Raw genomic sequence first — 27,131 nt, forward strand, 5'->3', positions numbered from 1 at the left:
CAAGACGTGTCCAATAGGAAAAGACATTGGACATTCCTACTGGTCTTGGCTTAGGACATCCATCCATCAGAGAAATGATACAATGTAATAGTCACTTTGATGATGAAATCGTTAATATATTTTTACACCCAGCCTACACAATACAACATGCTAGAGTACAAATCACCCAAGTCTTATGTCAGAAATGACCACCTCTTCACAGGAAGGAAAAAATGTTTTATTTACAAATAAAGTGTTGCTTTACATTTTATACAGGTGTTTCCTTAATTAAAGGCACTTGGGAAGAGTTTACAAATCTAAAGCTATTAAAACCAAACAGTAAAATAATAGCATAGTTTTTTGTGGGGGAGGCGGGGATCAATCTGGTGAGCATGGGTAATTTTTACAATTTGTAAACAAAAACTAAAAAACAGATCTCACTCACTAGCATTGCATGGATAGCAGTTCCTTCTCTTTTCAGTTCAAATTGCAATACCAGGTTTGATCTACGGTAATACGAGTTTGCCACAGCTAAACCAGCCTTTAGTTGTATGGGCCCGTTAGGTTTGAGGAGTGTTGCCCTGGTCTCACTCCTGTGAGCTGGACCACGTCTGGATTTCACTGAGCCAAAACAACTTTAGACTACCAGGATCCTTCACGACACCTCTGTATAAAATGATACAGAGGCAAGATCTACCTTGTAAGCTAAAACCTCCGCCACCTTAAAAACACCAAATACAAACCAGACAAAAACAAAACAAAATAAATCAAAAACAGCAAGCGAACAGGAAAATCAATCAATCTTGTGCAAAGGTTCCCTAAACCTGCAGCCAGACCACTGTTATTCAGAAAGAAAAAAAATGCAAGAGGTAAAAAGATATCCAAGTTAAAAGTCCCTATGATGCAGAAAAATCAGAAAGGATGACGCACTAAAACACTTCAAAATGAGGGGGAAAAAAATGCTAAAATTGGAATGCGTACATTTTTCAGCTGTAGTTGTGACATTTGCAGCTCTGCTCAAAAGCGAGCGGAATCCCCAGGCCTGCACTGTCAAACCCTGACTACTGACGGCTTCTACATCCACAACCAGGCTGCCCAGCAAAACAATGACATCAGCGCCTGTGGTATATGTCAAGTCTCAAGATCACTGTTGGTCTCTGTGTGTGTGTGTGTGTTTCTGATGTGATTTGGTATTCTCCATCCAGGTTTTTGTCTGTGTGCTTTTGTAGTTCTCTGCCTGTGAGTGAGGACACAGTATGTGTGTTGAGAGCAAGTGAGCATGTGTCTGTGTCCATGCTTGTTTGTCTTTAAGACTGTTAAAACTGCACCCATCCTGATTTCACAGGTTCCTGAGTAGTGCTAGAGAGAGAGAGAGAGAGAGAGAGAGAGAGAGAGAGAGAGAGAGAGAGAGAGAGAGGATTATGGGCAGATATTGTACAAACATGAAATAAACAAACTGGTCTCGTGTCCTAGAACCTCAGGTGTTAATTAGGGATAGACCGGTGGGTATAAACAGCAACCATCCTTTGCCTAAGTTTCATAGATGGAGCTGGAATCGGTGTGAAATATTTTGTGATTTTTTTTCACTGAAGGGTAACCTTGAAAAGGCTTTTCAGTGACATACACCAGCACGTCTGTCTGACATTTAGTCTGTGTTTGAAGTTAGTTTAATATAATAAACATCGGTACATGTTTCACTAATAATACCACAGCTTCACAATGCTGTGAAGGGCCAGGCTTCTATATTCCAGCCCCTTTAATGAAATTCCTACATTTCATTGGTCAGATTTCCTGTTCTATCAGAAGGGGCACATAGGCATGCAGTCACTCATATAGCCATAAATACAGCCCTGCAGCTGTGATTAGTACCACTCTTTGATACGCCCTATATTAATCAAGAATACACAAAGCAATAAAGGCTGATGGAATTAAAGAAGACATCTTGGGAGGACCAAGACTCAAGAGGGAACCACCCCCAGCTGGCTTTGCTGAACCGAGATCATGTAAAATGTAAAAAGTTAAATGTTTATTTAAAATGTTTTATCCCCCCACTCGAGGTTAGTCACACAGTTCAGCGGTCAGCCAAGGACGATGGATTCCCTCGAGTTCTGGTCCCTCCCAAGGATTTGTCCATAATCCTGCCCAGAGTTTGTCCTGCATCACCTCTGGCTTGCTCATAAGGGAATTGGAGATTTGTAAAGATGTTTTATGACAGTACATGTTGTAAAAAGCACTAGATAAACATTTGACTTGACAGGACACAGGGGATTGAGAAAGACTGACTGCCATTTGTATCAATCAATCTTAAAGTTGCCCCTACTGACTAAATAATATTTTGAGCTTGGAAAACAAATCTGATGCTATTATTAAAATAGAAATCTGATGCTATTATTAATAAAAGTATCCAGACCCTTTACTGCAGCATTCCAAATTGTGGTTAGATGCATCTTGTTTGATTAATGTTTGCCTTGAGATGTGTTTAAACTGGTAAGGCACATATTTGGGTATACCGGGGCCCACAATTTTTGTCATGACAAAAACTAAGCCATGATGTCAAAGGAATTGTATGGGCATCTCCAAATTGTGGAAAGGCTTCAAACAGGACAAGGCTATAAAACAATATCTAAGACTTCAGTAACTCTGAAATAAAAGAACCCTTAACTTTGCAAAACAACTCTGGACACTTATAGAGAATGATTCTCTGGTCCTCTGAGATGAAAACTGAACTCTTGGGGCAGAAGTCCAAGCAGTGTCTTCTGGAAAAACAATAAACTGTTCTGGCTATGATTACACACACATTCATCTCAGTATTTTTCGTTCATAACCCTAAACTGCAGTGCCATACTGTGCGTTTTCCTGCAGGTGTCAAAGCGACAGACTAGAATTCAGTCCACTAGATGCAGCAGAAATAATCCAGCAGCATGTTGGAGCTGAACTCCCATCTCCCTTCCCTGGACATTGTAGATATCAGTGGTTGGTACTGACCCAGATCCAGCAGCAGTGAAGTCTCCCCACAGGTCCTGAGAGGGCTGAGAGGCAGCTGACTGGCCTCCAAAATCCAGCAGCAGTCCTGTGGGAGCAGAGAGTGTAGTTACATGAGCACATCATGAACTGACCACACGGCTTCCAGCCAATGAGTGACTGTGGATGTACCTGTGTTGGGCTGGGCGGGCGCTGATGTAGTAGGTGGTGCAGACGTCGGCATGCCAACAGTAGGGAGAATAGCCCCGCCTTTCACACCTGTCACACCTGGAGGAGGCGGGAGCAGGCCGCTGCCCACAGGCCGAGACTTAGCAGCATCTTTTTTCTTAATGTTCTGTGAGTGAATGAGTGAGTGAGAGAGAGAGCATGTGATGAAAAGATCTTAACCAAAACTTTGCTATACAACATTCATGCGAGTGAGATACTTGGTATGTCGATGAATACAGAAGTCGTCCTGCAGTTCTCTTCTAACCCTGTGTTCTAGCCCCCATGTTATCCAAGCACCATTCTCATCCTCCTACCCCAAGACTGATCTTGATGGTCTGACCCTCCTTGAAGCTCAAGTCCAGTTTGGGAGCTGAGCTCTGATTGGCCTCCTGCTTGGCCAGCTCACCTTCCTGTTTCACCCACCTGAGAGAGAGAGAGAGAGAGAGAGAGAGAGAGAGAGAGAGAGAGAGAGAGAGAGAGAGAGAGAGAGAGAGAGAGAGAGAGAGAGAGAGAGAGAGAGAGAGAGAGAGAGAGAGAGAGAGAGAGAAAATAAGGAGAGGATGCAGAGAATCGCAGGAAGTAACAGCAGAGCTGCACTGAAGTCATAATGAAATAACTTGTGTTGTTGCTACTCGGAGCTTTATCAATTAGTGCCCGTGTGTTTTAGAGTTAGGGGATGTGGCTAAATGAACACTGCATATTCATGGTGCACATTTATACATGCTTTTATAGCTTGTGGTAGATTAGCAAATAAGTCACAGCAGCTCACACTTAAGCCAAACGAACACTATGAAATGTTCCTGGTCGAGAGTTTGAGGACACTTCCTGAGAACACTTCCTGCTTTTCTAAAGAGCAGTGTTGCTTTCACTTCCTCGGCAAGCGACCAGCCAACTGGTCACTCCAGAAACCAGAGAAATGGAGTCATCTAGAAAACACCATTCCTCCAGGAAGGAGTTGCAGTGATGACTCACTTGAAATGGTCCTGCAGTGCCACGTTGAAATCAAACGAGTCTCCGCGGTCAGCGAACCCAAGACCGATGAACGCGTGTCGTCCTGGGATTACAGGAAAGGGTCAAGGAGGAACTCGAATGGGTCAGAAAGGCATTGGACTGTCTCGTAATGATAGTCCCATAATGACAGTTCTATAATGTCTATATATAAAAGCAAAAATGGAAAAAATCAGAGTATGGGTTTTACCGCTGCCATCCTCTATCTTGAGCACAAAATAGCGGCTGGAGTCGGTCACGGCCTCCACAGCAGCCCCAGGATACTGCTCTACAGGAGCCTGTGCAAACAGTTCCCCTGGAACCCCCCCCACACCACACACAGAGTTATCAAACATGTGGGAGTGCAGGTGGACCCTCCCTCCCAACCATGCCTTGCTGTTACCTGTGTTCTTGTCTTCCATCTTGATGTAAGCGATCTTGGCCTTGGCTGTGATCTTCAGCCGGCCGCTCCACGCTGGTTCATCCAACTTCCAGTCAGCCGCCCTGCAAAGCAAAATGGACAGTACACATTACAGACGTCTAGTACAGTTCTCTCAAAGATAAACACCAAGTGCGAACACTCAGGAGCCATCAACCATGTGTGACCAGGCCTATCCTGAAAATATGCTCAAAACCATGCTTCATAGTTTTTGTCTTGATGCAAATATGGAGGACAAGATCTAAAGAAACACACTCCACTCTTCCACACAACTCTCTCATCCACAGAGTGTTTTTGGTAACGGAGAGCCGTGCCTAACGTATGACGACGTTCATCGTCATCTAAAGACGCAACCGCCAATTATTCAATACGGTGGCTCGTTAATGGTGCTTTGCACCCATTATTAGATCTAGCAATTCATTAATAAGCAGTTTCCATTCGGATTTCTACATGCTTTATTTATTGTTGTTAAAAATGTCGCGACCGAGATGGAACTACACCTTTCTCTTGTTATGGAGTAACAATTGTTAAGTCCAGTCGTGGACGCGCTGCTGTCATTACGTAACGCTGACCGTCCGGGCCACCGTAGTCCGTCAGGTCTTGTGCCGTTAGTTCCTGCTAAAAGTTTTCATTAATTTTTTACACGGTCGTTTAACCAACTCAAACCAACTTTTGCGTTCCTATTAACCAGCAAACATCCGTGGTCTTACAGACCACAGAAAGCCGATCTTGACAAATAAACTACTAATAAGTGGAAGACACAAAGAAAGCTTTTCCCCAGCATGTCTAGCACAGAAGCTAAGTGAGCCCATTAATCAACAAGGTGACCAGAACTCCACTCCGCCTCTGTCTCCACCCGCGGTGTAACCGGCCTGGCCACTCTTCACACCACGCTGCTTCGCGTCTCACAAAATAGCAACTACAATTCAACTGCAGTGTTTTAATGGTTAATTAGCTGCGTAATCAGCCATGATCTTCCGGGAACTTCAAACTCCGTATCCCGAGCACAAGACCTCGGTGAAAGTTTACTTCGTAAGGGGTTACAGTTCGGTTACTCACCGATAACCGCGGTTAGTAGCTCGTGGAGGAATCCTGTAAACGTGAACCTCCGGTTTAACACAAAGTATTGACTCGTAGTCGGCGTCCGCCATCCTCGCTGTCCTCAGTTGCCTAGTTAGAAACTTTCACCAATAAAATCACCTGTCCAGGGACAGCACGGAAGTCTCCAGTGCGCCGCTTCCGGTGTTGCACCGAAATCTGTGAGCGTTGTTGCAGATCTCTTGTCGAGAAAGAGCAATGTCAATAACTGCACATATTTACTCAAGTTTAGGAGCAAGTTCATGGAAGCCTATTCTAAAAGATTAGATAGACCTAAATCACATGTACCTCAAGCATGCAGACACAAACATTTTAGAACTTTAAATTGAATTTCACATAACAGTAAGAATAAAATGTTTTGGCTGAAACTTTCATTCTTGTACTTTTAGATATGCCCAGTATGATTTATCAATGTCACTTCTTTTCCCTACAGGAAGCAATGTAACAAGCAGTTACAAGCTTACACATGAAGCTCTTAAAAGCTCTTCATGCCTTTCTACGACAATACACAGGAAGAACATGTGTAACAGCCATCTACTGTCACAGATTCCAATGGAACACTGGCCCACAACGTTTCTAAAGCACAAGGAATCTCACTCCATAAACCATTTGCATGGAAGTCCCAGTGACACTTGGAAATGAAAAGGACAACATGTTGGAATAAAGTTTATTTAAGACAAAACAGCACAGACAGGGGCATACTGAAGCTGGGCAGTGCACAATGTTGAACAGGCAGCCTGAGGCCATTGTTATGACAGATGATCACATTCTAATGGACACACTGCACGGTTGTGAACAAAGCGAAGAATCGTCAGGCTGCAATATAGAAACTTCACTGACTTCCATTAACAGTACCTGAAGCATTGCTGCAGCGCTTATTGTATGTGAATATAAACCCTTCATGTAACACGCTCTTTGGTCAACTGGACTACCACTTGAATTTGATAGCAACAAGTTCACTCAGAGCGGACAGAAACTCTTGTAACTGTCTACAGCAAGGCGACACTGAAAACTTTAATTATGCTATAGAAGGTACTGCCCACACCAGCACTCACAGTGGTGCAGCAGATGAGTCCGTGTACAACCGGGCAGTGACTCCATAATCCCTCATACAGCAACAGTAGTATTACAGTGCAAAGATGGAGATATGGATTAATAACCATTATAAAAAACTGCATGGTTCCAAGGTCATGTTATAATTCTACCCGCTTGCAGACCAGTGCATAAACATTGTTAAATCTGCAAAAATCAGTCCACATCACACATATGCATATAAACAAATAAAAAGACAAAAACAAACACACAAACCATGAATCTAAAGCTTTTTTTTTTCCTTTTTTTATACAGGCACTATAATTCCAGCCAATTCTGCTGTTCTGCTGGGGAAACAGCTCAGAACCCCATTCATCCGTGACGTATGGCACTCATACTTTAGATTCAGTGAGAGTTGTAGTGTTGTAGCATCGTATATGCCAACTGCCCAGGTGACCTGATGCTTGCGCTGACAATGTGCCATTAGCAGGTGCACACCATCAGGAGAGTATTACAGACCGGCGGGGCTTACCGTGGTTCCAGCCCTCAGGACCTCATTCCTTTAACACCACAGGGTTTCCCTGCTCCAACACACATGACCTGCCTGGCGAGAAAGGCTCGCGATCGCCTGACGGACTGAAGAGGGCATTCAAAGGAAGGACCGTAACGCCATGCAGAGAACAAGGCGCTGGAGACTGGGTTACTCGTGAATGCTCAGCATCGCTTTGCGTACTCCAAGTTGAAGCCGAGAAGATTCACTGCCCCACGTCTACTTACCCTGCCACGAGTCCTCGAGCCAAGCTAGTCAACAATGTTAAACACAAGACTCCACCCCAGAACCTAGGATAGGCTATAGTGTTACATGTTCACGTTACAATGGGTGTGTATGCATTTCTAAAAGCCTATAGTAGTGACCACAAGTAGAAAAATAGACTGCTTTAACACAAGACAAAAAAATACATGAGACTTTGTATTTCAAATGTGGAACATTTTCCATTGGTTAAAGGGACCTGAAAGAGGCCTTTACTCTGCCTGTCAGCAGTGAGGTTTCCTGCTTACAGATTAACCCCAGTCCTAATCTACAAAAAGGTCTTCAGTTTAGTTTCCCCAGGCATGGTCTAGGATTAAGGACAATTCTGTAACCACAAAACACTGCCCTAAATGTTTTTAAAACCATCTTCCTGCTCTGACTGGAGTTTCCTAGAGCTAGGAGCTAGACACAGAGAATACTCCAGTGCTCCAGTGGCTGAGGTGTCTGGACAGACAGACCATAGTACACATTGGGCTTAAGGTGAGCTCACTCTTTAATACAAAGCAGGCCGATGACCTTAGTTCCTGAGGTCCACGGGTTATATGGAGAGCTGGGCCAGACACATGTTTTATATATAAACCTCAAAAATGCCAATATGAATGTAAGCTTTAGGATAATGCTAACATGACAGTCAGCTTTGACTCATTTTTTTCAATGAATCATTCCTCTATAGCCAGTCCTTATAGGACAGCAGTGCAAAACACAGACAGGATAAGTTGGTCAAAAATTTGTTTGTCTACAGAACCAGCAGAAAAAAAACACGTCAGGAAGGCAGAACTGGATAGAGAATGTCTGAGAGACAGCACTCCTACGAACCCTGCTTGGGCAGCCCACTGTCTGTGCGCACACACACACACACACACACACACACACACACACACTGCAAGAAGACACAGCTTACATGTGGCACAAAAACCAGTTCGGTCTCAGAAACATGCCCATTTTCAGAAGCATTTGTGATAACAAAACAATTTGATGGCAAATCTCTTTTGAGGAGGATCTAGCTTTTTCACTGAAGTCAATTCATTACACTTAGATATGCAGTTCTGTATTTATACTGCACAGAACAAGGCTGCCAGTGAGGGTGAAGATCAGGTTATAAAAAGAAAAGAAAAATGTTGGATGCCAATGTTGAATCATCTTGTTCAGATTTTGCACTAGTCTAAAACAGATATAACAAAGAATTCTTTACATGCCATTATATATAAAACAAAGCTAAAATGGAATAAAATAAAACCAAACCAGGCACTAAAATCTTTAACCTTTACAAATATAAACCCATCACCCCTCCCAGTCTGACAGGGTTTATCTCCTAGTTATTGCTCTGTGGATTCTGACATTGGTGCCTTCGTGACCATATACTGTGTGTTGTTTCAGCAGTCCATAGTTGGACTTGTCTATTACAATTTAAAGGCCCTGAACCAGCCACACCTCACCCATCTACTAGCTAAGCTTGGCGTGCACTGACAGAGAACCAGGATATACATACTCTTCGTATAATCTATCTGGGTGCAGCCTTACAAGCCTGTTATGATTCTCTAGTATTTCTGTTATTGCAGTATCCAAATCACTGGCCTCTGAGCTGCAGTGATTCATGACGTGGGTTTTAGCGGAACTTCCCAAACTGCAGCATCTGTTACTCATAGGAGGGATAGGGGATGGTTAGCAAGAGCCTCACAGTGTAGAGTCCTAGGCGTGATAGAGAGAGAGACAGACACAAATAGCAAGAGTGAGAGAGGCAGTGAGAGATCGAGCTTCATTACAGCATGGCCAAGCCAGACTCCCACCCCTTCCCTACTCCCGTCTTTGTCCTCTGAGCTCCCCTGGCACAGACTGCAGGTGGAAGGCGGTGTTGGGAAGGGTGGTGTCGTGTTGAGAGGGGCCAGCTCGACCTCCCCCCTCCACCCAGCCTCCCTGCTCTGAGTGTGCACAACTCTCCATTGCCTCTCTTCCTGCCCACAGCACACACACACACATTGTTCATGACTCAAACCGACTCCACATGGTTTAGCATCACCACCGCCGCCCTCATCCCTGCTCCTCCCAACATCTTCTGCCCATCTCTATCTGCTGAGTCGGAAACCCGTGGTACCGTCTGGCCCGAGAGGCTGGCGGATGACGTGATTGTTCGGCCGCAGAGATTCTGATGCTGACGGACCACTGGCAAGAACCGGTCTGACGGGACACAAGCAAGATAGAGAGACAGTCAAGGAAAGTCAATGATGCTCAATATCAAACTATTTACAGTCACAAAATTATAGGAAATGGCTTGCATTCTAAATTACTGCATTAGAAACTTATAGCAAAACTTTATTCTAAAATAAGCATAAATCATAACTGGCCATATTGCTAGGACCATAGTTCATATATTAAATTATACAATGAAACATTCAGACTATTTGGCCACAGTCTATGCCAAGTCCAAGTAAAGCATTGTGGTCCCCTGAGGAAGATTTTCCTCTTCAATCAGATGCTTGGTAAGCACTGGTGTCCCACCTCTCTGCCTCTTGCCTTTCCTGAGATGGTTCTTCGGCGCTGGCGCTCCCCAGGATCCTCCTTCGAGCTTCGGCGTACTCCGCCTCCCTCTGGGCCAAGGACTTGACTTGGTGAGCGGGGCGAGCAGACGCGCCCTGCGCCCCTAAGGCTCCGTTGCTGGGGGGCCGCTTCAAGATACGGATCTGAGGCGGGGGCGCCGCAGGCAGGGAATCGTCCTGAATGACCACGGCGGTCCTAACAGGCGAGCTTTTGCTACTGTAGAGAACAGAGTTTACGGTTTATCCGGCCAGCAGCAAAATACCGTGTAATCCACAGAGGCATTGTGACCCCTTCAGTTGATAAACCCATGTTCACTAACGTTACTCCGTTAACTTACACAGCTACTGAAGTGTTAAAACAGTTGGCTACTAACACTCACTTAGATTTCTCATTGATTTTCAGTTTCGCCTCCAATCGTCTCTCAATCTCCTGCAGATAAGACATGGGGGTCAGACATTCTCTACAACACGGCTACTTCACACTGCCAGCCACAACTACAACACATTTAGCCTAGCTAGCAAGGTTTAGCTAACTTGCCAGGTTCAACACAAAATACTTAATACAAAGATGCTGTAAAATCACAGAAAAAACGGCTAACGAGAACATAAACGACCCAACTGACAGGTCGGTAGCTGTATATAGTCTAATATCCAGCTAGCAGCCTCGTTGATGAAGTCACCCAGGTAAGTTAGCCGCTACCCGGGCAGCTACAAACACCGAGCCTGTTTCAGCGGATAAACTCAGACGGGGCCTTCCCTCTCCACCGGACTAATAATACTGCTCTGAGGGGAAATTAATAGACCCTGTGGGCCTCGGTGAAACTGCCAAAATGACAGTGGTCTTACTCCGCTATCTGCAGCATCCTCCCAGTTATCAGACACATCGTCTTCATCCATGATCTCTCGGCAGACTGACGTTAGCGAGCTACGTTGCTAGCGGGATGTGTAGCTACACCGGCTAAACAGATCCGGTAGAGAACCGCGACTCCTTCGCTTACTTTTATTTCTGAACGCTTTGAGCTTTACGCTTTGCTGCCACCTAGCGCGGCCTTGTGTCACTACAACTCCTCAAGAGGCCCTAAATCACGTGTTTAGTTAGCGATATAAAAATATCAATGTACCCTATGTGACGTGTTGATTTAGTTATCTATATAAAATATCAATGTAGTACAACTGGAAAATGAAGAATTGATCACTCAGATTGACAGATGCGGTTTCCTTGTTTAAAATCAATCATCAATCCAATGCAATGCAAACTCCCAACATTATACTACACGTCCTGACCTATGCAGGGATACAATAACTATGGCAAGAAAAGGTTTTAAGATAGGTTATCTTAACTATCTTAAAACAATATATATATATTATATATATATTGTTTATATATAATATTTAGCCTTGAAGTTAACACTTCTTCTTGTCCTTGGCCTGATAATTCAGTGACTTCTTCGCCACACCTCCATCACCGTAACTTAAAGTTTAATAGCGTTTATTGTTCTAAGAAATATCGGCGCTTTATAGTGGTCAAGAGATCAGTTACATCGTTAAAAGTCGCTTTTGTTCGGCCTCGCGCCTCCTTCTGGCCTGTGGCGCTCCCGTGCGCGTTCCCGTGCGCGCTCCCGTGCGCTCGCGTAAGATGCTCTTGTAGGGCGGAAGATGGCGAATGTTTGGAGTGTGGACACTAACTGCAGGAGCTGATAAAGGGAACCAAAAGACAGCAGTCAGAGAACGTGAAAACGGGAAAGGGAGGACACAAACACAACGGTAAATATAGGAGACAGTAGGCTCGATAAATGTATACATTTCAGAACATGGCTAGAATGCTCACAATTGATAAAGTTAGCTAGATAGCTAGCAAGCGCCGCTGGCTAAGCAGCGTCCGTGGGTAAATAACGTTACGTTAGCGCCTCCGTTTACCGGTACATTAGCCTCATAGGCCCTACTCACCGGTACATTAGCTTCTTAGCGCCTATGTTTACCCGTATATTAGGCACTTAGCGCTACGTTTACCGGTACGTTAGCCTCTTAGCGCCTGTGTTTACCGGTACATTAGCATCTTAGCCTGCGAGATGTGTTGTCATAACATGATAAGAGTTTCCCCCGTCGGTGGAGTCCGCCTCACGGTCGGGTGGTGGTCGGGTGGTGTGGAGAAGCGGTGGCTGGAACTACGTTACGCTGTTGAACGTTCATCTGCCTCCGTTTAGGAGCGAGATGCCAAACGTGGAAGTAGCGTTAATCTTTTTTACACTAGCTGGCCGGCTGGCTAAGTGATCCTACAAAAGAAAGAAGTCGCAGAGCCCATTTATCTAGAGCCACCCGGTGGAGAACCGTTAGTTGACGTTAATGACACTGTTCGCCAATGACATGAAGTCGTTACGCCGTATTTGGTTCTTTGGCCCAACTGTTAGTTTCTGTCCTTGCAGCGTCTAATAGTGCAAAAAGTGGCTTAAGCTAGCCCTGTATAGCATGGTGGTCATTATAGTGGCCATGTCAAGGCTGATGTCAAGCTAACTATGATACATCAGACTACATACATCCGCGTTCATTGTTGTTTTCGTATCGATATTGCACCCGGCAAAAGTGTTACAGTTTAGAGCTGGTGTTGCGGTTATTTCAGTATGCGTTGTCGCGATACAGGTTTCTCGATAAGGTACACCAGGCCTAAGTACACCCCAAACAAAATATGATATGAAATGAAAATATGATATTGATACTGATAATAAATAGTGATCACTGATAATGTTGTTTTCTTGGAGTTAAGTGCTGAAAGATTTTTTACATTCAACATTGTATTCTGATTGATGTGTCCCATAATACACATGCTGGATTAACTGATGTAGTCAGAATAAGGCATTCTACTCACACTCATTTTCCCAGTTCCACAGTTTTTTAGAAAATTACTGTATGCCTTGACTTTAAATCTGTAGAATTTGTCTCCTGCATATGTAGTCTGATTGAGAATTCTATCAATAAGTAGGAAATGCGATGCCCTGGAGAAAGTTTCCTGCCTCTGCAGAAATATTTACGCAGTCCTGTGCTGTTTCTCATAAGTTGCAAGCACATCAGTTTTCTGAACTGAAATATGGCACAGATCCCCCTCTCTTAGTCCCTGTCTCCTGTCTGTCTGCCTGTCTGTCTGCCTGTCTGTCTGTGGGTCCGACCCAAGTCTCTGCATCTGCAGGTAGACAGCATGTCCCGGTCCTCTGACAGTGAGGATGGCTGTTTCGTTGACATGGACACAGAAGACAGTAGTACCACACTCCCGGGTCATGCTGAGGACCAGACTGTGGAAATGAAATCAGGCGGCGTCACCGGAGACCTGAATGCAGACGGCTCCCAACAGCCAGGGAAGAGTGGGCAGACAGTCATGGGGCAACTACCAGAGGAGGTGTTGGAGTACATCCTGTCTTTCCTTTCTCCATATCAGGAGCATAAGACTGCCGCCCTGGTGTGCAAGCAATGGTATCGTCTCATCAAAGGTTAGTGCATTTAAAAGGTCAATGCGTTTCCAGTTATAGCAATCATTGTGTTGTTGGTGACCCGTATGTGTGGGTGAGTCATTGTGTGCTATAAAATCTACTGCAGTCCTGACAGTTACCCTTTAACAGTTCTTCAAAGGGCTTCACTGTCTCCTGTGATGTCTCTAGGTGTGGCGTATCAGTGTTACCATGGATTCCTGAAGGCAGTGCAGGAAGGGAACATCCAGTGGGAGAGTCGCACCTATCCGTATCCGGGGACGCCCATCACGCAGCGCTTTTCCCACAGTCTGTACCACCCCCGCTTAATACCCCCCCCCCACCTCACACACTCCTTACCACCCCCCGCTTAATACCCCCACCCCACCACCCGCAACTCACACACTCCTTACCACCCCCCGCTTAATACTCCCACACCACCAACCGCACCTCACACACTCCTTACCACCCCCTGCTTAATACCCCCACCCCACCTCACACACTCCTTACCACCCCCGCTTAATTCCGTACCACAGGTTTGAGCTGTAGGTAAAGCAGAATACCAAGAGCAGGCGTTTATATAGGTGCGTGTGTGCGTGTGTGAAAGTGAAAGATGTCTGCCCCTCCAGTCTCCTAAGAGTCTAGTCTCCATGGTGAGGGGCGGAGTGCCTGTGTTGTGGGGCTTTTGCTTCACGCAGGGCTATGGTGAGAAAGTGCTTCCTCAGCAGCACGGTGTGAAAAGGCTCTTATTGTCATTCGCTTTCCCGCCCCTCCCACGTGCACGCACACACACCCTTTGACCCACACTCCTCACCCCAGGACAGGGTCATTTAGGGTAGATGTGATACTCATCCATATTACCTCATCGGTAGGTCACACCATCCCAAAAGTGCATGAGATTGTAGGTCAGCTCAGACAGGACCCTGTGTTTGTCAGATACACCCAACACCTTTGACACTGGGGGAGTGCAGAGGCGTTGAGATTGGAAATGTTTGTAGCAAAACCTTTTCGCCACATGGAAACATTTCTTTGCCTTTTCCCTTTGATAATTCCAGAGACTTTCCTCGAACATAGCTTGTCTTATTCATGAGCTGTTTTCCCCACACCTGGAAAATTAATCCCATAATTACATTCTGTCTGTGTGTGCACTGATGTATTCACTCTTACACTTGCTAAAGAAGAAGAATAGGACAACAGGGTGGTTTAGTCTCTTGCATGGATTCAGTTCTGATTCAGTTCAAAAATATTTGCATTTCGTTGAGTCGTTATGGAAGGACCAGCCCATGTGCAGGCGGAAGCATTACACAGCCAGAGTGTGTGCATTTGTGTTTTGAAGGTGCTATTCTCCAACCAGTTCATGTTCGTGTTTGTGTTGTGAAGGTGCATGTTACTACGACTTCAACCAGTCCATGTACGTGTTTGGAGGCTGTACACAGAGCAGCTGCAATGCTGCCTTTAACGACCTGTGGAGGCTCGACCTGAATAGCAAGGAGTGGATACGCCCGCTGGCATCAGGTACACACACACACACACACACACACACACACACACATCTACACCTGCTGTGCACTACAAAATCTCATGCAAATGCATCTATTTACTTTAAAGCAATAGATTCACAAACACCCTAACTTTACTACTTTAATAGCTCTACTACATTAATAACTTTACTAACAGACCCCTGTTTGCTCACTGTAGATGGTCAGCCTCACAATTATCCCACACTAGCGTCCTTTAACTGATTTCTAGAAAGAAGCTGATATTGTGTCCCTCCCTGTGCAGGGTCCTACCCGTCCCCTAAAGCAGGGGCCACACTGGTGATGTTCAGGGACCTGCTGGTGCTGTTTGGGGGCTGGACCCGCCCAAGCCCCTACCCCCTCCACCAACCAGAGCGCTTCTTCGACGAGATCCACACATACTCACCCTCCAAAAACTGGTGAGGTGAAATGAAATGAATGAACGAACAAATTAGTGAATGAATAGCAGTATGTATTTTCTTAGTGATTGAATGTTTGGCTTTTTCATTTACTTTTACTTTTCTAATATTTCTAGTAACGTTCAAATAATCACATGACGTACACTACAGGCCAAACGTTTGGACACACCTTCACATTCAATGTTCTTTCTTTATTTCCATGACTATTTACACTGCAGATTCACTGAAGGCATCAAAACTATGAATGAATACATGTGTACTTAACAAAAAAGGTTTCTTCAAAATAGCCACCCTTTGGTCTGATTACTGCACATGGAACTCCACATGTGTTCATTCATAGTTTTGATGCCTTCAGTGAGAATCTACAATGTAAATAGTCATGGAAATAAAGAAAGTGCATTAAATGAGAAGGTATGACCAAACTTTTGGTAATGTATGTATATGGAAACAATCCTGCCTTGTCTCAGTAATCTTTGTATGCAGTGTGTTGACATTCTCCCCCTTACAGGTGGAACTGCATCGTAACCACACACGGACCTCCACCCATGGCGGGTCACTCCTCGTCTGTCATTAATAACACTATGGTGGTGTTTGGAGGATCTCTGGGAGCTCGGCAGATGTACGTAAACCTTATGGTGTTCTGGAGCGAGCGTGGCTACAGAAGCAATGCACGTGCTGCTGTTTCTCTGCTCTATCTGCTGTCTTTCTGCTGTCTTGCACTATGAGGTCTTGTTTACTCTTTTCTCTCTGTCATTCTTTTTCTCAGAAATGCCAGTTACTTGTATGTATGAAAGGTCTCTGAGGATTAATGGTGTGTGTGTGTGTGTGTGTGTGTGTGTGTGTACATTACATGATTGTGTATGTCTTCAGGAGTAATGAAGTATGGGTTCTGGATCTTGATGTGTGGTCCTGGTCCAAGCCCACCATCACAGGCCCCGCCCCTCACCCTCGTGGTGGCCAGTCACAGGTGAGTCTCTCCCACTTCCATTGGCCCAAACACTCCCTCCTCTAAACTGCCAAACTGCTCTGCTCTTTACAGCTGCAGGACTGTTACAGCTGCAGGACTTTGCACTGCAAGCTTGCAGTAGCGCTAGGCCTGTTGCGATAATTACATTATCGACTTATCGTACGATAATTTTTTTAACCGCGATCATTTTTGCTGATGTCTATAATTGGCCATTGGATTTCAATTTGTTTACATGAGAATAAACCGCAACTACGTTAGATTTCAGAAAGGCACGCAGTGCTGCTCTCTCACCCCCCCCCCCAAGGGAAGACGAATCTGTGATCAGAGAGCGACATCTACCGGTTAGGAAATGAGTGCAGTACACAGAGAGCGTATGCGTCAATAACAGTGCCTCCACACACACAGGTGGAAATGTGTTAACTCGCGAGAACGTATTCGAGGCTAATAGGACTCAAAATGAGTCGAAATAATTCGCTTTTTATCACATTATTTAATGGTTGTTTATTATAGTGAGCGTAGTGTGCGATTCCGCCCACCCCCGCAAACCTCAGCGAACGGTGGAAGCGTTGTTGTCCGAAACGATATGTGGTACTTTAAAGAAACTCCCCTCAAAAACAGGGGAAGGAACATTTACCTGACGAAGTTTAATGTTGCTTTGTGTTTCAGGTTTGAAAAGTGCTGGAATTTGTTCGTTTCACAACAAATATCTGTCTGACTGAACAGTTCTCCTGTATTACGTTAACAAATACAAACCACTTGTAATTCCAGGGCAAAATATGAGAGAACGTGAAGACGTTGTTGAAAATAAACAACCATTAAATAATGTGATAAAAAGCGAATTATTTTGAGTATATGTATAAATATTTAACTTAATTAAGTTTAAAGTGCTGGGAAATATTGAAATGGACCTTTAAAGTGACGTACAAGTGCTTTTATTCCACCTTATAAATGTTTATGAACCCTGCAAACATGACTTTGTTCATTGTGCTGAGGCGTGGCGCACGCAAAGTTACAAAATTCGAGAGGTGCACGACCTCGCGAATCGACGAGATGCTGCCGTTAAATATGGTCGAAAAGAAAACATTTATAAACATGCTGCAAAGATTTGACAAGCAGTATGAACTGCCAAAGAGTTGCCAAAATCCCAAACTGCCCTTCCAACCTTATATAATGAAGTGAAAGATGGCGTTCTGAAGGAGATTAAAAACATCTCATTTTACTCTGCCTACTCTGCCTCAAATATGACCCCATACATGAGCTTTACAATACATTACTGCAAACTGGTGTAATTGTATTATTATGCTACTATATTATTATTGTGGCACATTGTCTTAAAGCTCCTTTGGGGAGCCCAGAAGCAAGAAAAAATCTATAATGGCACTTTAAAATGACTGTTATCGTTTATCGCAATAATTTCTGGAACAATATATCATTCTGAAAATTTTGTTATCGTGACAGGCGCTACTTAGGCCTGTCTGTTCAGCCCTCTGGGTTTAAGGAATTTCGCTCCTAGCTGCTGCGGAGAGATGAAACCCGTCTGCCTGTGTTTCTTCTGCAGATCGTCATAGACAGTGAGACGCTGCTCATCCTGGGTGGTTGTGGGGGCCCCAATGCTGTGAGTGTCCTTCACCCAGTCCCATTCATCAGTCTTCTGGGACTCCCACTCTCATTGGACAGCTGTGCTGACACACCATTGCATGCCACCGTCAGGATTATGCGTTGGGGTGTGGTGGGGGTGGTTATGTGCACAGGGTTCATTGTCTTCTTTGCTGTTTTCCAGCTGCTAAAGGATGCCTGGCTGCTGCACATGGGCTCCCCCACGTGGTCATGGCAGCAACTACGAGTAGAGAATGAAGAGCATGGAGCTCCTGAACTCTGGTGCCATCCAGCCTGCAAGGTGTGTGTGTGTGTGTGTGTGTGTGTGTGTGTGTGTGTGTGTGTGTGTGTGTGTGTGTGTGTGTGTGTGTGTGTGTGTGTGTGTGTGTGTGTGTGTGTGTGTGTGTGTGTGTGTGTGTGTTTAAATGCTCTGTGTGATGATCCTCTTTACTGGACAATAATTTCACATGTGTATCTTTCCTGTTTTGTTTTCTCTCTCTCTCTCAGGTCGGCCAGTGTGTGGTGGTCTTCTCCCAGGCCCCTTCAGGTCGAGCTCCTCTGAGCCCCAGCCTTAACTCCCGCCCCTCCCCCATCAGTGCCACGCCTGCCCCGCTGGGCCCTGAACCCCCCTCTCTGCGCTCCCAGTCCCCCGTGCGTAGTGGTGCCGCCGGTGTTATCTTGGGTTCCGTCGAGGAGGCTCCCTGCGTCAACGGCCGATGGGGAACACTCCGCCCCCGTCCGTCAGCGGCCAGAGGCGGAGCCAGAGATGGAAGCCCCTCCTCCTCGCAGCAACCTTCTCCGTCACAGGGCCCAGACAGCCCGCCCCTCCACTCGCTCCCCCCGCTGCTTAACGGCTCCTCTCCCTCCCCCCGCACAAGCCCCTCCCAGGCTGCGTCCCCACCTTCACGGCCACACAGCCACGCGCACGTACCCACCGACTATGGCTGGGAGTCCCCACCTCCTTCTTCATCAGCCTCCTCCTCTTCCTCTGTAGCTCCTCCCCATGAGCAGCCCAGCACCAATGGCCTGCACACACCCCCTCCTTCCATCTCACCTCAAACACCACCCGGCGCCGTGTCGCCCGCCGCTCTGCGCAGAGGCCTCGAGGCCGTCAAAGCCCTGTCTGCTTCTGCTTCATCCTCCCTACCTTCCTCTTCCTCAGTAAACCAACCTGGTGCAGGCTCGACCTCCAGCAGCACACCCCCTGCCCCTTCCTCCGCCTCCTCCAGCCCGCCGCAGGCTGCAGCCGCTGATGGACACTCCATCCCACCAATCGCGCGCCGGCTGGGACACCACCCGCCCCAGAGCCTGAACGTGGGCAAGCCTCTGTACCAGTCACTCAACTGCAAACCCATGCAGATGTACGTGCTGGACGTTCATCGTGCCAAGGCCAACGGCGTGGTCTCGTGGAGAGTGTATGGTAGCGGCGGGGCCCCCGGTGCCGTCACGGGGCCCCCAGAAACCAGCCTCCACACGGTGGTGCAGGGCCGGGGAGAACTCATCATCTTTGGGGGTCTGATGGACAAAAAGCAGAACGTGAAGTACTACCCTAAAACCAACGCCTTGTACTTCGTCCGTGCAAAAAGGTAATGAGGAAAAGACGGGGTCGGTGTGAGCGCTCCGTGACGGCCAGTTTAGGAGGGTCCTACGATTTGGCCTTCACATACGCAGACTGAACCTGAGACCTGCCTTCCGCCGGGGAGAGAGGGAGAGAGGGAGAGAGGGAGAGAGGGAGAGAGGGGGGATGGGGAAGCGGCTGGATCACTAACAGCTGCCGTCAGTGTCTTTCCCAACACTAATTCTTCTACTCTGGCACACATTTCAACAAATGTACTGGACTCACAGTGATGACACGCTGTTGGAGGACTGACCCTCCTGACCTTGACTCCTTATGTCTGTCTGTCTGTGTGGTTGACTGTGTGTGTGTGAGAATGGAGAGGAGAGAAACTGAAGGGATCGTTCCTGTGTTTTTTGCAGTCTTGTTATACTGTGTGTCATTGAGCCAACGGCGCACGAAGGCAAACGGGAGTGGAGGGAGCTGAACAACTACCTTGCTTTTCTATCGCACTTCCTGCCTGCATTGTTTACATTCAAAAAACAATATTGTTTTGTGTGTGTGCTTAAGGGAGGAGTGGAGTGGGTCCCTGCATGTGTCTGTGGATGCACACGTGTGTGCGTGTGTGTGTGGGTGTGTTTGCCTTGTGAGAGAATGCCACTGTGTGGTGATTGTTGTTTGGGTAGGTACAGACTGGGAGGGGGAGGGGTTCTATTGCTGTGTACTCTAAGCAAAGTAAAACAATAAAGGCCTTCATGTCTTAAGTGTCTGGGTTCTACTCTCTTCTTTTCTGCATTTGGATGGACAATGGTCCCAGCCTGAAGAGCTCCTCCTGAACTGTTTCTCTGTTGCCCAGACTAGTTGTGGCATCTTAATACACATTTATTACAAATGGTTTATAGTCCTAGGCCATAATTACTACCGCATTTACATGCCTTTTAGACCAAGTCACAGTTGAACTGAACAAGCTGTGTAAACACTGCTGCGTTTTTGCGCGCGTCTTCTCAGCTGCACAGAATGAGAAGTTCATACAGTGTGGACGTGTTCACGTGGCGCGCGATGTTTCCTAGGAAAGTGGGCGTGGCCGAACGTGCTGATGTGCAGCTTAGCTGGTACCGAGTGTCTGGCACGCGCTCAAGACGTGACCTACTCCTCAACGTGCCCGCACATACAAGGCGTGTGCGTGAGAGGGCGCTGCTGTGTCCAAGTAGTTAAAACTAGGTTAAAATGATTCAACGAGAACAACCGCAGTTTATGTTGTGGGGAGCCTGCTTTTGTCTGTCTGCGTCTGCCCTACGCAAACGTAGATGTGGGTGTGTTTTCTCTGAAAACCTCATTTGTTTGATCGAAACGAAGCTGTTGAGAAACATGATACTCAGCATAGCAACGAAGAGGAAGGTGTGTGATGTGTTTGTTTTGATACTTTTTTGATATATATATTTTTTATATTAACCTGTCGTTTATCCGACAAATCTCTGCTCTCGGGTGTTACTCAGGTGCAGCTTTCGGGGCGTTTGATGAAGATCCCACGCCTTTAAAGATTCTAACCTTTTACCCATTTTGACGGCGTTCTGTGGCCGGATCTATGAGAAGGCTGTACGTCTGATTGGCTGGATGCTGGTGCGCCTATGAGCGTCACGGACAGGGACTCCTGTGATTGGCTGAGAGGAACTGCTCGGCGAAGTTCAGGTTGAAGACCCGTGTTTACTCCCCGTCACCGAGCAGAGACGCACCCGCGGGGCTCGGATGGAGCCGGTAAGAGTGACATTACAATCATTGTGCTGACTTTTAGACGAGGGGAAACGGCACCACGTTACAACTTAACGAAGCTTTGTGTGTGTGTTTGTGAATTCCGTCAGCAAAGTGAATAGTTAGTGCGAGCGCGCGAAATGGTGTATTTTATCATTTTAATTATGTTATTATTTAAAAATATGTTTACAAAAATTTTTGTTAGCCTATGAAATTGTCGGTCTCGGCACACCCGGTTTTCTCATTGACCTCCGATGTAAAGTTACAATTTTATGCAAGGTAGTGCACGGTCCTTGCTGTAGTGTTACATTCTACTCCGTGCTGAAACTGGCCAACATCTTTCTTGACTTTTTTGCAGAATTCTTACTTATTTTAATTGCTGGTTCCTGGTAAGGTTCTTAGCACTGCGCAAACAGAGTTTAGTTGACTGCTCCACACATCCGCACACACGTTAAAGGTGGGATCGAGACTTGATCATATCAACGTGTGGGCGGTGAGTGACTGACCGATGTTTTTGTGCAGGTGACAAACGGTGCGCTTACGTAAGCATTAAGGAATCAACGCTGATTCTGCAGGAATCATGTAGCTTCATCACCATTTGGGCTTCATCGCCTCTGCAGACCTTCAGCTTGTTGTTTACACTTGGAGTCCCTGCCAAAAGCTCAATACGACTGTTAAACTAATAAAGAACACGCAGATATTCTCTGTGATCAAGGCCATCATCATCATAATCATCATCATCATCACCGCCTCTGCCATATGCCACATGCCAACTTTCAGCAGCCTACCAGGACATCAGCTATGACTGGCGTGCAGCTCGTGAGCTACTCACAAAGCACAGCGTTCATCACTCCGAGCCCCATGGCTCCTCTCCCCCGATCGAGCGCTACTCCTGCTGGGCCTCCCCGCGCCCTCTGGCCCCCGCTGGACTTCACCCTAGGGGCCCTGGCCTGCTGCGGGGCCTGCGTGGTCACCAACCCCCTGGAGGTGGTGAAGACACGGCTGCAGCTGCAGGGGGAGCTGCGAGCCCGGGGCAGCTACCAGCGGCACTACCGCGGCGTCCTGCAGGCGCTCTGGGTGGTGGGGCGCTCCGACGGCCTCCGCGGCCTCCAGAAGGGACTCGCGGCCGGCCTGCTCTACCAGGGGCTGATGAACGGGCTCCGGCTCGGGTTCTACTCCTACACGGAAGCCTCGGGCCTCACCACGGCCCTGGGGGGGAGTCTGGTAGCAGGTGCCATCGCAGGAGCCCTGGGAGCCTTTGTTGCCTCTCCTGCATACCTGGTGAGTCCAGGGACCGACGGGAACAGAAACCTTGTTCAGCTCTCTAGATGCCTCAGCAAGCTGACGTCAGGACAGTCATCTGCTGTGTGCATGTAACTTGGTGACTGCACAGAACAATAACCCCTCCTCCCAACTTAGTACAGCCCACACAATACGTGTGGCAATGCACATCTCACCTGATCCCGTTTAACATGTTGAACTTGTCCTCCATAAGTACAACTGAAAGCATCCTGGTTAGGGTTAGGGTTAGCAGGTGTGGACTTCCTGCTCACACCTTGTAGTGTGGTTAAGAGTGCACTGTGTTGATGGCGACCCCTTACACCGACCCCCCTCCCCTGCTCTCTAAGCTCACACCACGTGGTTGCGTTGTTGTTGTTTTGGTTTTATGGCCGTTCACAGTCAGCATCCTGCTCCCTGCCTACTGTAACTCTACACGCCCCCTCCAGTGTTGAGGTGGCCATGTGGATTTGAACCACTAATTATATCGCAGCTCACCCTGCTTCACCTCCACGTCTCAGGGAGAGAGAAGTGTAGACAGGAGATGCTTCATGCTTTGATGGCTTCACATAAACACAGCGCTTAAATATAGTGGTGTGCATAGTCACGGAGGGCAGCAACTGTGGGGGGCAAATGGGCGGGGCTGGAGGGTAGTAAAGGGTCAGATGTCCTTGAGGTTTAATAATGTCATGGGTGCTGAGAAGTGTGATTTAGTGCGGAGGAGGAAGGGAGGTCGTAGTAACAGACCTCATGCTGGAAAACACAGTGAAAGGAGGAACTGTGTTTCCATAATAAGAGCTCAGGACGAGGCCTGTGAGCTTCTGTGACTTTGCTGAAACAAGTTACAGTGTCTGTAAATGCATCATTGTTCCAGAGCAGAACAAGATCCTCTTATCGCATTACACTCCTGGGACCAGGGGGAAACACACCTAGCCTAGGGAGATGTTGCTTTCAAGGCCAGGTTAACCCTTCAGCATGTGAACGGCTTTTGCTTCTCTCGCCAGGTGAAAACGCACCTGCAGGCTCAGAGCGTGGCGGCCATCGCTGTTGGTCACCAGCACAACCACCAGGTAAGCGAGCCGAACGCAGCAGGGTCACTCACCTGGCCATACCTGTCCTTCAGATAACACTTACACCGTACCTCTTACCGCAAAATGTGGGGAGTTGAAATCGAGTTTCAGTGTGTGTATACGTGCCTGGCTCCTCCACAGAGTCTAGGTCAGCAGCTGCAGCCAATCAGGGACGAGTGAGCAGGGGCGTGACACATATGCTCAATGACAAAGAACCTTAACTGCACACTCACACACACGTGTGTCTTGCAACACAGCTTTTATCAAAGAGCAAACAGTTCACCTCTGAACTGCCTTCGCAAACCCAGACTGAACTTTGCCTGGATGCAGTTCACTGTTTCCACTAACTGCCCAATTTAGTCCACATCTCTTCTTTAGTCACTGAGAAAAAACAGTTATTAACAGCCTTGTTTAAAGTACGCTCCAGCTGAGTAAATACTGTTATTTTTTATTATTAAGAACAGTGAGTCTGATAATGATATTCATTTGGATTTAACAACAGTTATGAGACATAGAAATACAGGCTTCACAGTTTATGCAATAAAATGCACATACTGTGTTATTTTCAATAAGAGTTCTTGAGAGTATATAAGACTATCTCTATTAAGACTATTGAAAATAAGTGATGATCTGTTTGAATTTCATTTGTGATGCCTATAGAATTCTTTCTGTGAGGCACTTGAAAGTTGGAAGTGGAGTTTGAGTCAGTACTATGTTTCTGTGTAAAAAAAAAAAAAGCCCAGCTGAGTCAGCAGTGAACGTTATCAAGCCTTCGGAAATGTTTTTGACTTAAAGGGGGAGTAAAAGGATGTAAATATCTCAGACTGCCCTCAGATGTAAATATCTCAGACTGCCCTCAGATGTAAATATCTCAGACTGCTCTCAGATGTAAAATATCTCAGAATGCTCTCAGATGTAAATATCTCAGACTGCTCTCAGACGTGAATATCTCAGACTGCCCTCCACGCAGTTTCGTTTCACGTTTTAAGGCAAAACCTTTGTCCTAATACCAGACAAACAGCTGAACAGTTTCTAAGTGATATCCATATTTATAAGAGTATATGATGAAGACATTTATTTTGAAATGGCGTGATATATGTTTATGAATTCTTAAGATTCTTATCTTTCCTCTGATTAGACTCAACAACCCACACATTACTACAATAACCGTTATTACCATTATTTATTACCTATATATTACCTATTTGTATGAATGTGCTTACTGTGTTTAAACACAGTTGCGAAATCAATTGAATGCTAAATTTACCTGGACTTGATCTGAGATTTAAATGACAAGATTTTAGAACATCGATTTTAAAGGTCGATTAAGATATCTGACAAACTATGACAAAATAATATATTTGAATGTCTGCCCCATGGCAACACTGGCCATAGTCAAGTCTTCTTCAACATGACTTATTGTCTCAGGGAGTGTCCAGTGCCTTCGCTGCCATCTACAGGCGAGATGGCATAGTCGGGCTGTGGAGGGGCGTTAATGGGGCTGTGCCCAGGGTCATGGTGGGGTCAGCGGCTCAGCTGGCCACCTTCAGCTCAGCAAAAGAATGGGTCGCCCACGGACAGGTAGGACTCACCCAGCTCCACAGTATGCCACAAGACCACAAGAGTTACCTGTCATTTGGCCAGAATTGCAAATTAGATTGGTCCTAACCACCTTGTCCCTGTCTCTCCCATAGTGGTTCAGTCCTAACAGTTGGCTGATCGCTTTGACTGCTTCTATGGTCAGCGGAGTTGCTGTGGCAATTACAATGACGCCATTCGATGTCATCAGTACGCGTCTTTACAATCAGCCTGTGGATGAGTTGAAAAGGGTACAGCTCAAACTGTTGTTTCATTGTTTCATACATGTTTCATACACTGCAGTTCACACACACACACACACACACACACACACACACACACACACACACACACACACACACACACACACACACACACACACACACACACACAGATCGCTTTATATGCATATGCCAGTGTGAAAACTTTCTGACAGTGCTTATCTCCTCATGTTTCCAGGGTCGCTTCTACTCGGGTTTCCTGGACTGTCTGTTGAAAGTCTGGCATGTGGAGGGCGTGTTGGGTCTCTATAAGGGAATGGGCCCTGTTTTCATACGTCTGGCACCACACACCGTCCTCAGCATGTTCCTGTGGGATGTGATGAGACAAAAAGCTCTCCAGCACCAAGTGGTGTGAGGAAATGCTGCACCCTTGTGGCCTGCCGCAAATCTGCACCCTTCTGCCAGGCTGCTGGGTCTAGAGCACACAAATACCCTCGCTGTTCTATGTCAGTATGCAATAATTATCCAACATATGTTTTAGTGGTGGATAATATTCATCTTTTAAATCTGTTTTGTTGAATTCTGGAATCACGCACGTGTTCTATTTAAGGGTCTACAGAGTTCTAGAATGAACTCTGGCTCTAGTTCTAGAGTTTACAGTATGCTGCTGACACTCCTGAGAAGACTGGAAATGCAGCTGCTTTTAGTCTAGCTTTCTAGGCTCCAAATAACTTGAATCTAACAAATAAAATCTGTGTGTGTATGTGAGTGAGTATGAATGTGAGTGTGTCTATGAATGTGAGCATGTGATTGTGTGATCGTGTACGTATATGTGTGTGTGTGTGTGTGTGTGTGAGTGGAAAAGAAAGGGATCACAAAGCACATTTTATAATGCTAAGCATATAGGTATTATAATATACAAAACACTAATAGATATACAATATAATAGATAATAGGTAATATATATACATATCTGTGTCCAGTTAGCAGAAGTGCTGTACACTGGTCTAATGCTGTTGGACTGCAGTAAGCCATTCTAATGCTGTTAGACAGCAGTACACTGGTCTAATACCAGGAAGGATCACTTCTCATGAACACAGCTCATGAAGAAATATGTAATTTATAATAGATTTTTTAAATAGAATAACACTGAAAAAGAGTTTCCATAAATTTTCTTAATGTATGTGACCACAGTGTTTTGAATATGTTTTAAATTTGTTTCTTAAGTAATTTGGTACTTGAATGTATGATTTTCATATGTGAATATACTTCTCATTTAGCTGGTTTTCTTGATGATACGTCAAGGCTGTAGTTCCTGTCCAAGATTAAAATTCACACAAATGGTCTGTCTTTAGTAAATAGTCATGTACTTCAACAGCTGTGACCTTTGAACTTCCTGCAATGCAAGTGATTCCTCTGCAAATGCAGGAGAGATGAGCAATTCTGTAAAACTTTGGATTGAGATTTAGCCTAACTGCATCATAGCCTGTTAACTACAAATCTGACCTCCATGAGACATAACCCAACTACGTTCAGTCTAATGTGCTGTAGGGCCATCTGCTTATAAATGCATTGCAGTACTTTCATAAAGACTGCTTCATGGCATATAAAACACTGCATGATTACAGCTGTTTTATCATAGAACATTATGTTCCTT

General features: G+C 45.9%; 4 protein-coding genes and 1 long non-coding RNA gene across 7 annotated transcripts; 3 read left to right on the forward strand and 2 right to left on the reverse strand.

The window, feature by feature from the left end:
• Positions 1-195: 195 nt before the first annotated feature.
• Positions 196-5,844, reverse strand: necap2 (NECAP endocytosis associated 2). The gene is made up of 8 exons (XM_077001741.1): positions 5,654-5,844; positions 4,559-4,659; positions 4,367-4,471; positions 4,141-4,222; positions 3,483-3,591; positions 3,133-3,295; positions 2,965-3,049; positions 196-1,338 (listed from the first exon to the last, which is right to left on the reverse strand). Exons 1-8 carry the CDS (start codon positions 5,743-5,745, stop codon positions 1,296-1,298), a joined length of 780 nt encoding a protein of 259 aa, XP_076857856.1. The 5' UTR covers positions 5,746-5,844; the 3' UTR covers positions 196-1,295.
• On the forward strand, positions 5,177-6,765 carry LOC143511980 (uncharacterized). Its single transcript, XR_013130317.1, has 2 exons — positions 5,177-5,417; positions 6,126-6,765. It is a non-coding gene; the product is annotated as an uncharacterized LOC143511980 (long non-coding RNA).
• A 926-nt stretch (positions 6,766-7,691) lies between these two features.
• LOC143511972 (SUZ RNA-binding domain-containing-like) lies at positions 7,692-11,147 on the reverse strand. The gene is made up of 4 exons (XM_077001774.1): positions 10,916-11,147; positions 10,450-10,499; positions 10,032-10,286; positions 7,692-9,710 (listed from the first exon to the last, which is right to left on the reverse strand). The coding sequence occupies exons 1-4, from the start codon at positions 10,964-10,966 to the stop codon at positions 9,599-9,601; spliced, it is 468 nt and encodes a 155-aa protein (XP_076857889.1). The 5' UTR covers positions 10,967-11,147; the 3' UTR covers positions 7,692-9,598.
• Positions 11,148-11,693: 546 nt separating this feature from the next.
• fbxo42 (F-box protein 42) lies at positions 11,694-20,324 on the forward strand. 2 transcript variants are annotated; one of them, XM_077001794.1, is made up of 10 exons: positions 11,694-11,833; positions 13,236-13,548; positions 13,717-13,833; positions 14,905-15,039; positions 15,307-15,460; positions 15,969-16,079; positions 16,331-16,427; positions 17,986-18,042; positions 18,208-18,324; positions 18,531-20,324. In XM_077001794.1, exons 2-10 carry the CDS (start codon positions 13,260-13,262, stop codon positions 19,611-19,613), a joined length of 2,160 nt encoding a protein of 719 aa, XP_076857909.1. In that variant the 5' UTR covers positions 11,694-11,833; positions 13,236-13,259; the 3' UTR covers positions 19,614-20,324. The 2 variants fall into 2 exon arrangements, with proteins under 2 accessions (XP_076857909.1, XP_076857918.1); XM_077001803.1 differs by having other exon boundaries at positions 11,696-11,833; positions 13,251-13,548.
• A 511-nt stretch (positions 20,325-20,835) lies between these two features.
• On the forward strand, positions 20,836-26,827 carry slc25a34 (solute carrier family 25 member 34). Of its 2 annotated transcripts, XM_077001837.1 has the most exons (7): positions 20,836-20,976; positions 21,075-21,333; positions 21,850-22,608; positions 23,610-23,675; positions 25,104-25,256; positions 25,370-25,504; positions 25,713-26,827. In XM_077001837.1, the coding sequence occupies exons 3-7, from the start codon at positions 22,087-22,089 to the stop codon at positions 25,887-25,889; spliced, it is 1,053 nt and encodes a 350-aa protein (XP_076857952.1). In that variant the 5' UTR covers positions 20,836-20,976; positions 21,075-21,333; positions 21,850-22,086; the 3' UTR covers positions 25,890-26,827. The 2 variants fall into 2 exon arrangements, with proteins under 2 accessions (XP_076857952.1, XP_076857957.1); XM_077001842.1 differs by lacking the exon at positions 20,836-20,976 and having other exon boundaries at positions 21,060-21,333.
• Positions 26,828-27,131: the final 304 nt, after the last annotated feature.

This window comes from Brachyhypopomus gauderio, chromosome 1, assembly GCF_052324685.1.
Source record: "Brachyhypopomus gauderio isolate BG-103 chromosome 1, BGAUD_0.2, whole genome shotgun sequence".
NCBI classification, from domain to species: domain Eukaryota; kingdom Metazoa; phylum Chordata; class Actinopteri; order Gymnotiformes; family Hypopomidae; genus Brachyhypopomus; species Brachyhypopomus gauderio.

Excerpts from the sequence above, each read along its gene's own strand:
- necap2 (XM_077001741.1), bottom strand. The coding sequence starts at position 5,745 with ATGGCGGACGCCGACTACGAGTCAATACTTTGTGTTAAACCGGAGGTT. Across the intron at positions 3,592-4,140 it reads GCACTGCAGGACCATTTCAA|GTGGGTGAAACAGGAAGGTG; the intron begins GTGAGTCATCAC and ends TCTCTCTCTCAG. Across the intron at positions 3,050-3,132 it reads GCCCGCCCAGCCCAACACAG|GACTGCTGCTGGATTTTGGA; the intron begins GTACATCCACAG and ends CTGCTCCCACAG.
- LOC143511972 (XM_077001774.1), bottom strand. The coding sequence starts at position 10,966 with ATGGATGAAGACGATGTGTCTGATAACTGGGAGGATGCTGCAGATAGC. Across the intron at positions 10,500-10,915 it reads AGGATGCTGCAGATAGCGGA|GAGATTGAGAGACGATTGGA; the intron begins GTAAGACCACTG and ends TCTTATCTGCAG. Across the intron at positions 9,711-10,031 it reads GAAAGGCAAGAGGCAGAGAG|ACCGGTTCTTGCCAGTGGTC; the intron begins GTGGGACACCAG and ends GTGTCCCGTCAG.
- fbxo42 (XM_077001794.1), top strand. The coding sequence starts at position 13,260 with ATGTCCCGGTCCTCTGACAGTGAGGATGGCTGTTTCGTTGACATGGAC. Across the intron at positions 16,080-16,330 it reads TCTCTGGGAGCTCGGCAGAT|GAGTAATGAAGTATGGGTTC; the intron begins GTACGTAAACCT and ends GTATGTCTTCAG. Across the intron at positions 18,043-18,207 it reads GTTGTGGGGGCCCCAATGCT|CTGCTAAAGGATGCCTGGCT; the intron begins GTGAGTGTCCTT and ends GCTGTTTTCCAG.
- slc25a34 (XM_077001837.1), top strand. The coding sequence starts at position 22,087 with ATGCCACATGCCAACTTTCAGCAGCCTACCAGGACATCAGCTATGACT. Across the intron at positions 22,609-23,609 it reads TTGCCTCTCCTGCATACCTG|GTGAAAACGCACCTGCAGGC; the intron begins GTGAGTCCAGGG and ends TTCTCTCGCCAG. Across the intron at positions 25,257-25,369 it reads AATGGGTCGCCCACGGACAG|TGGTTCAGTCCTAACAGTTG; the intron begins GTAGGACTCACC and ends TCTCTCCCATAG.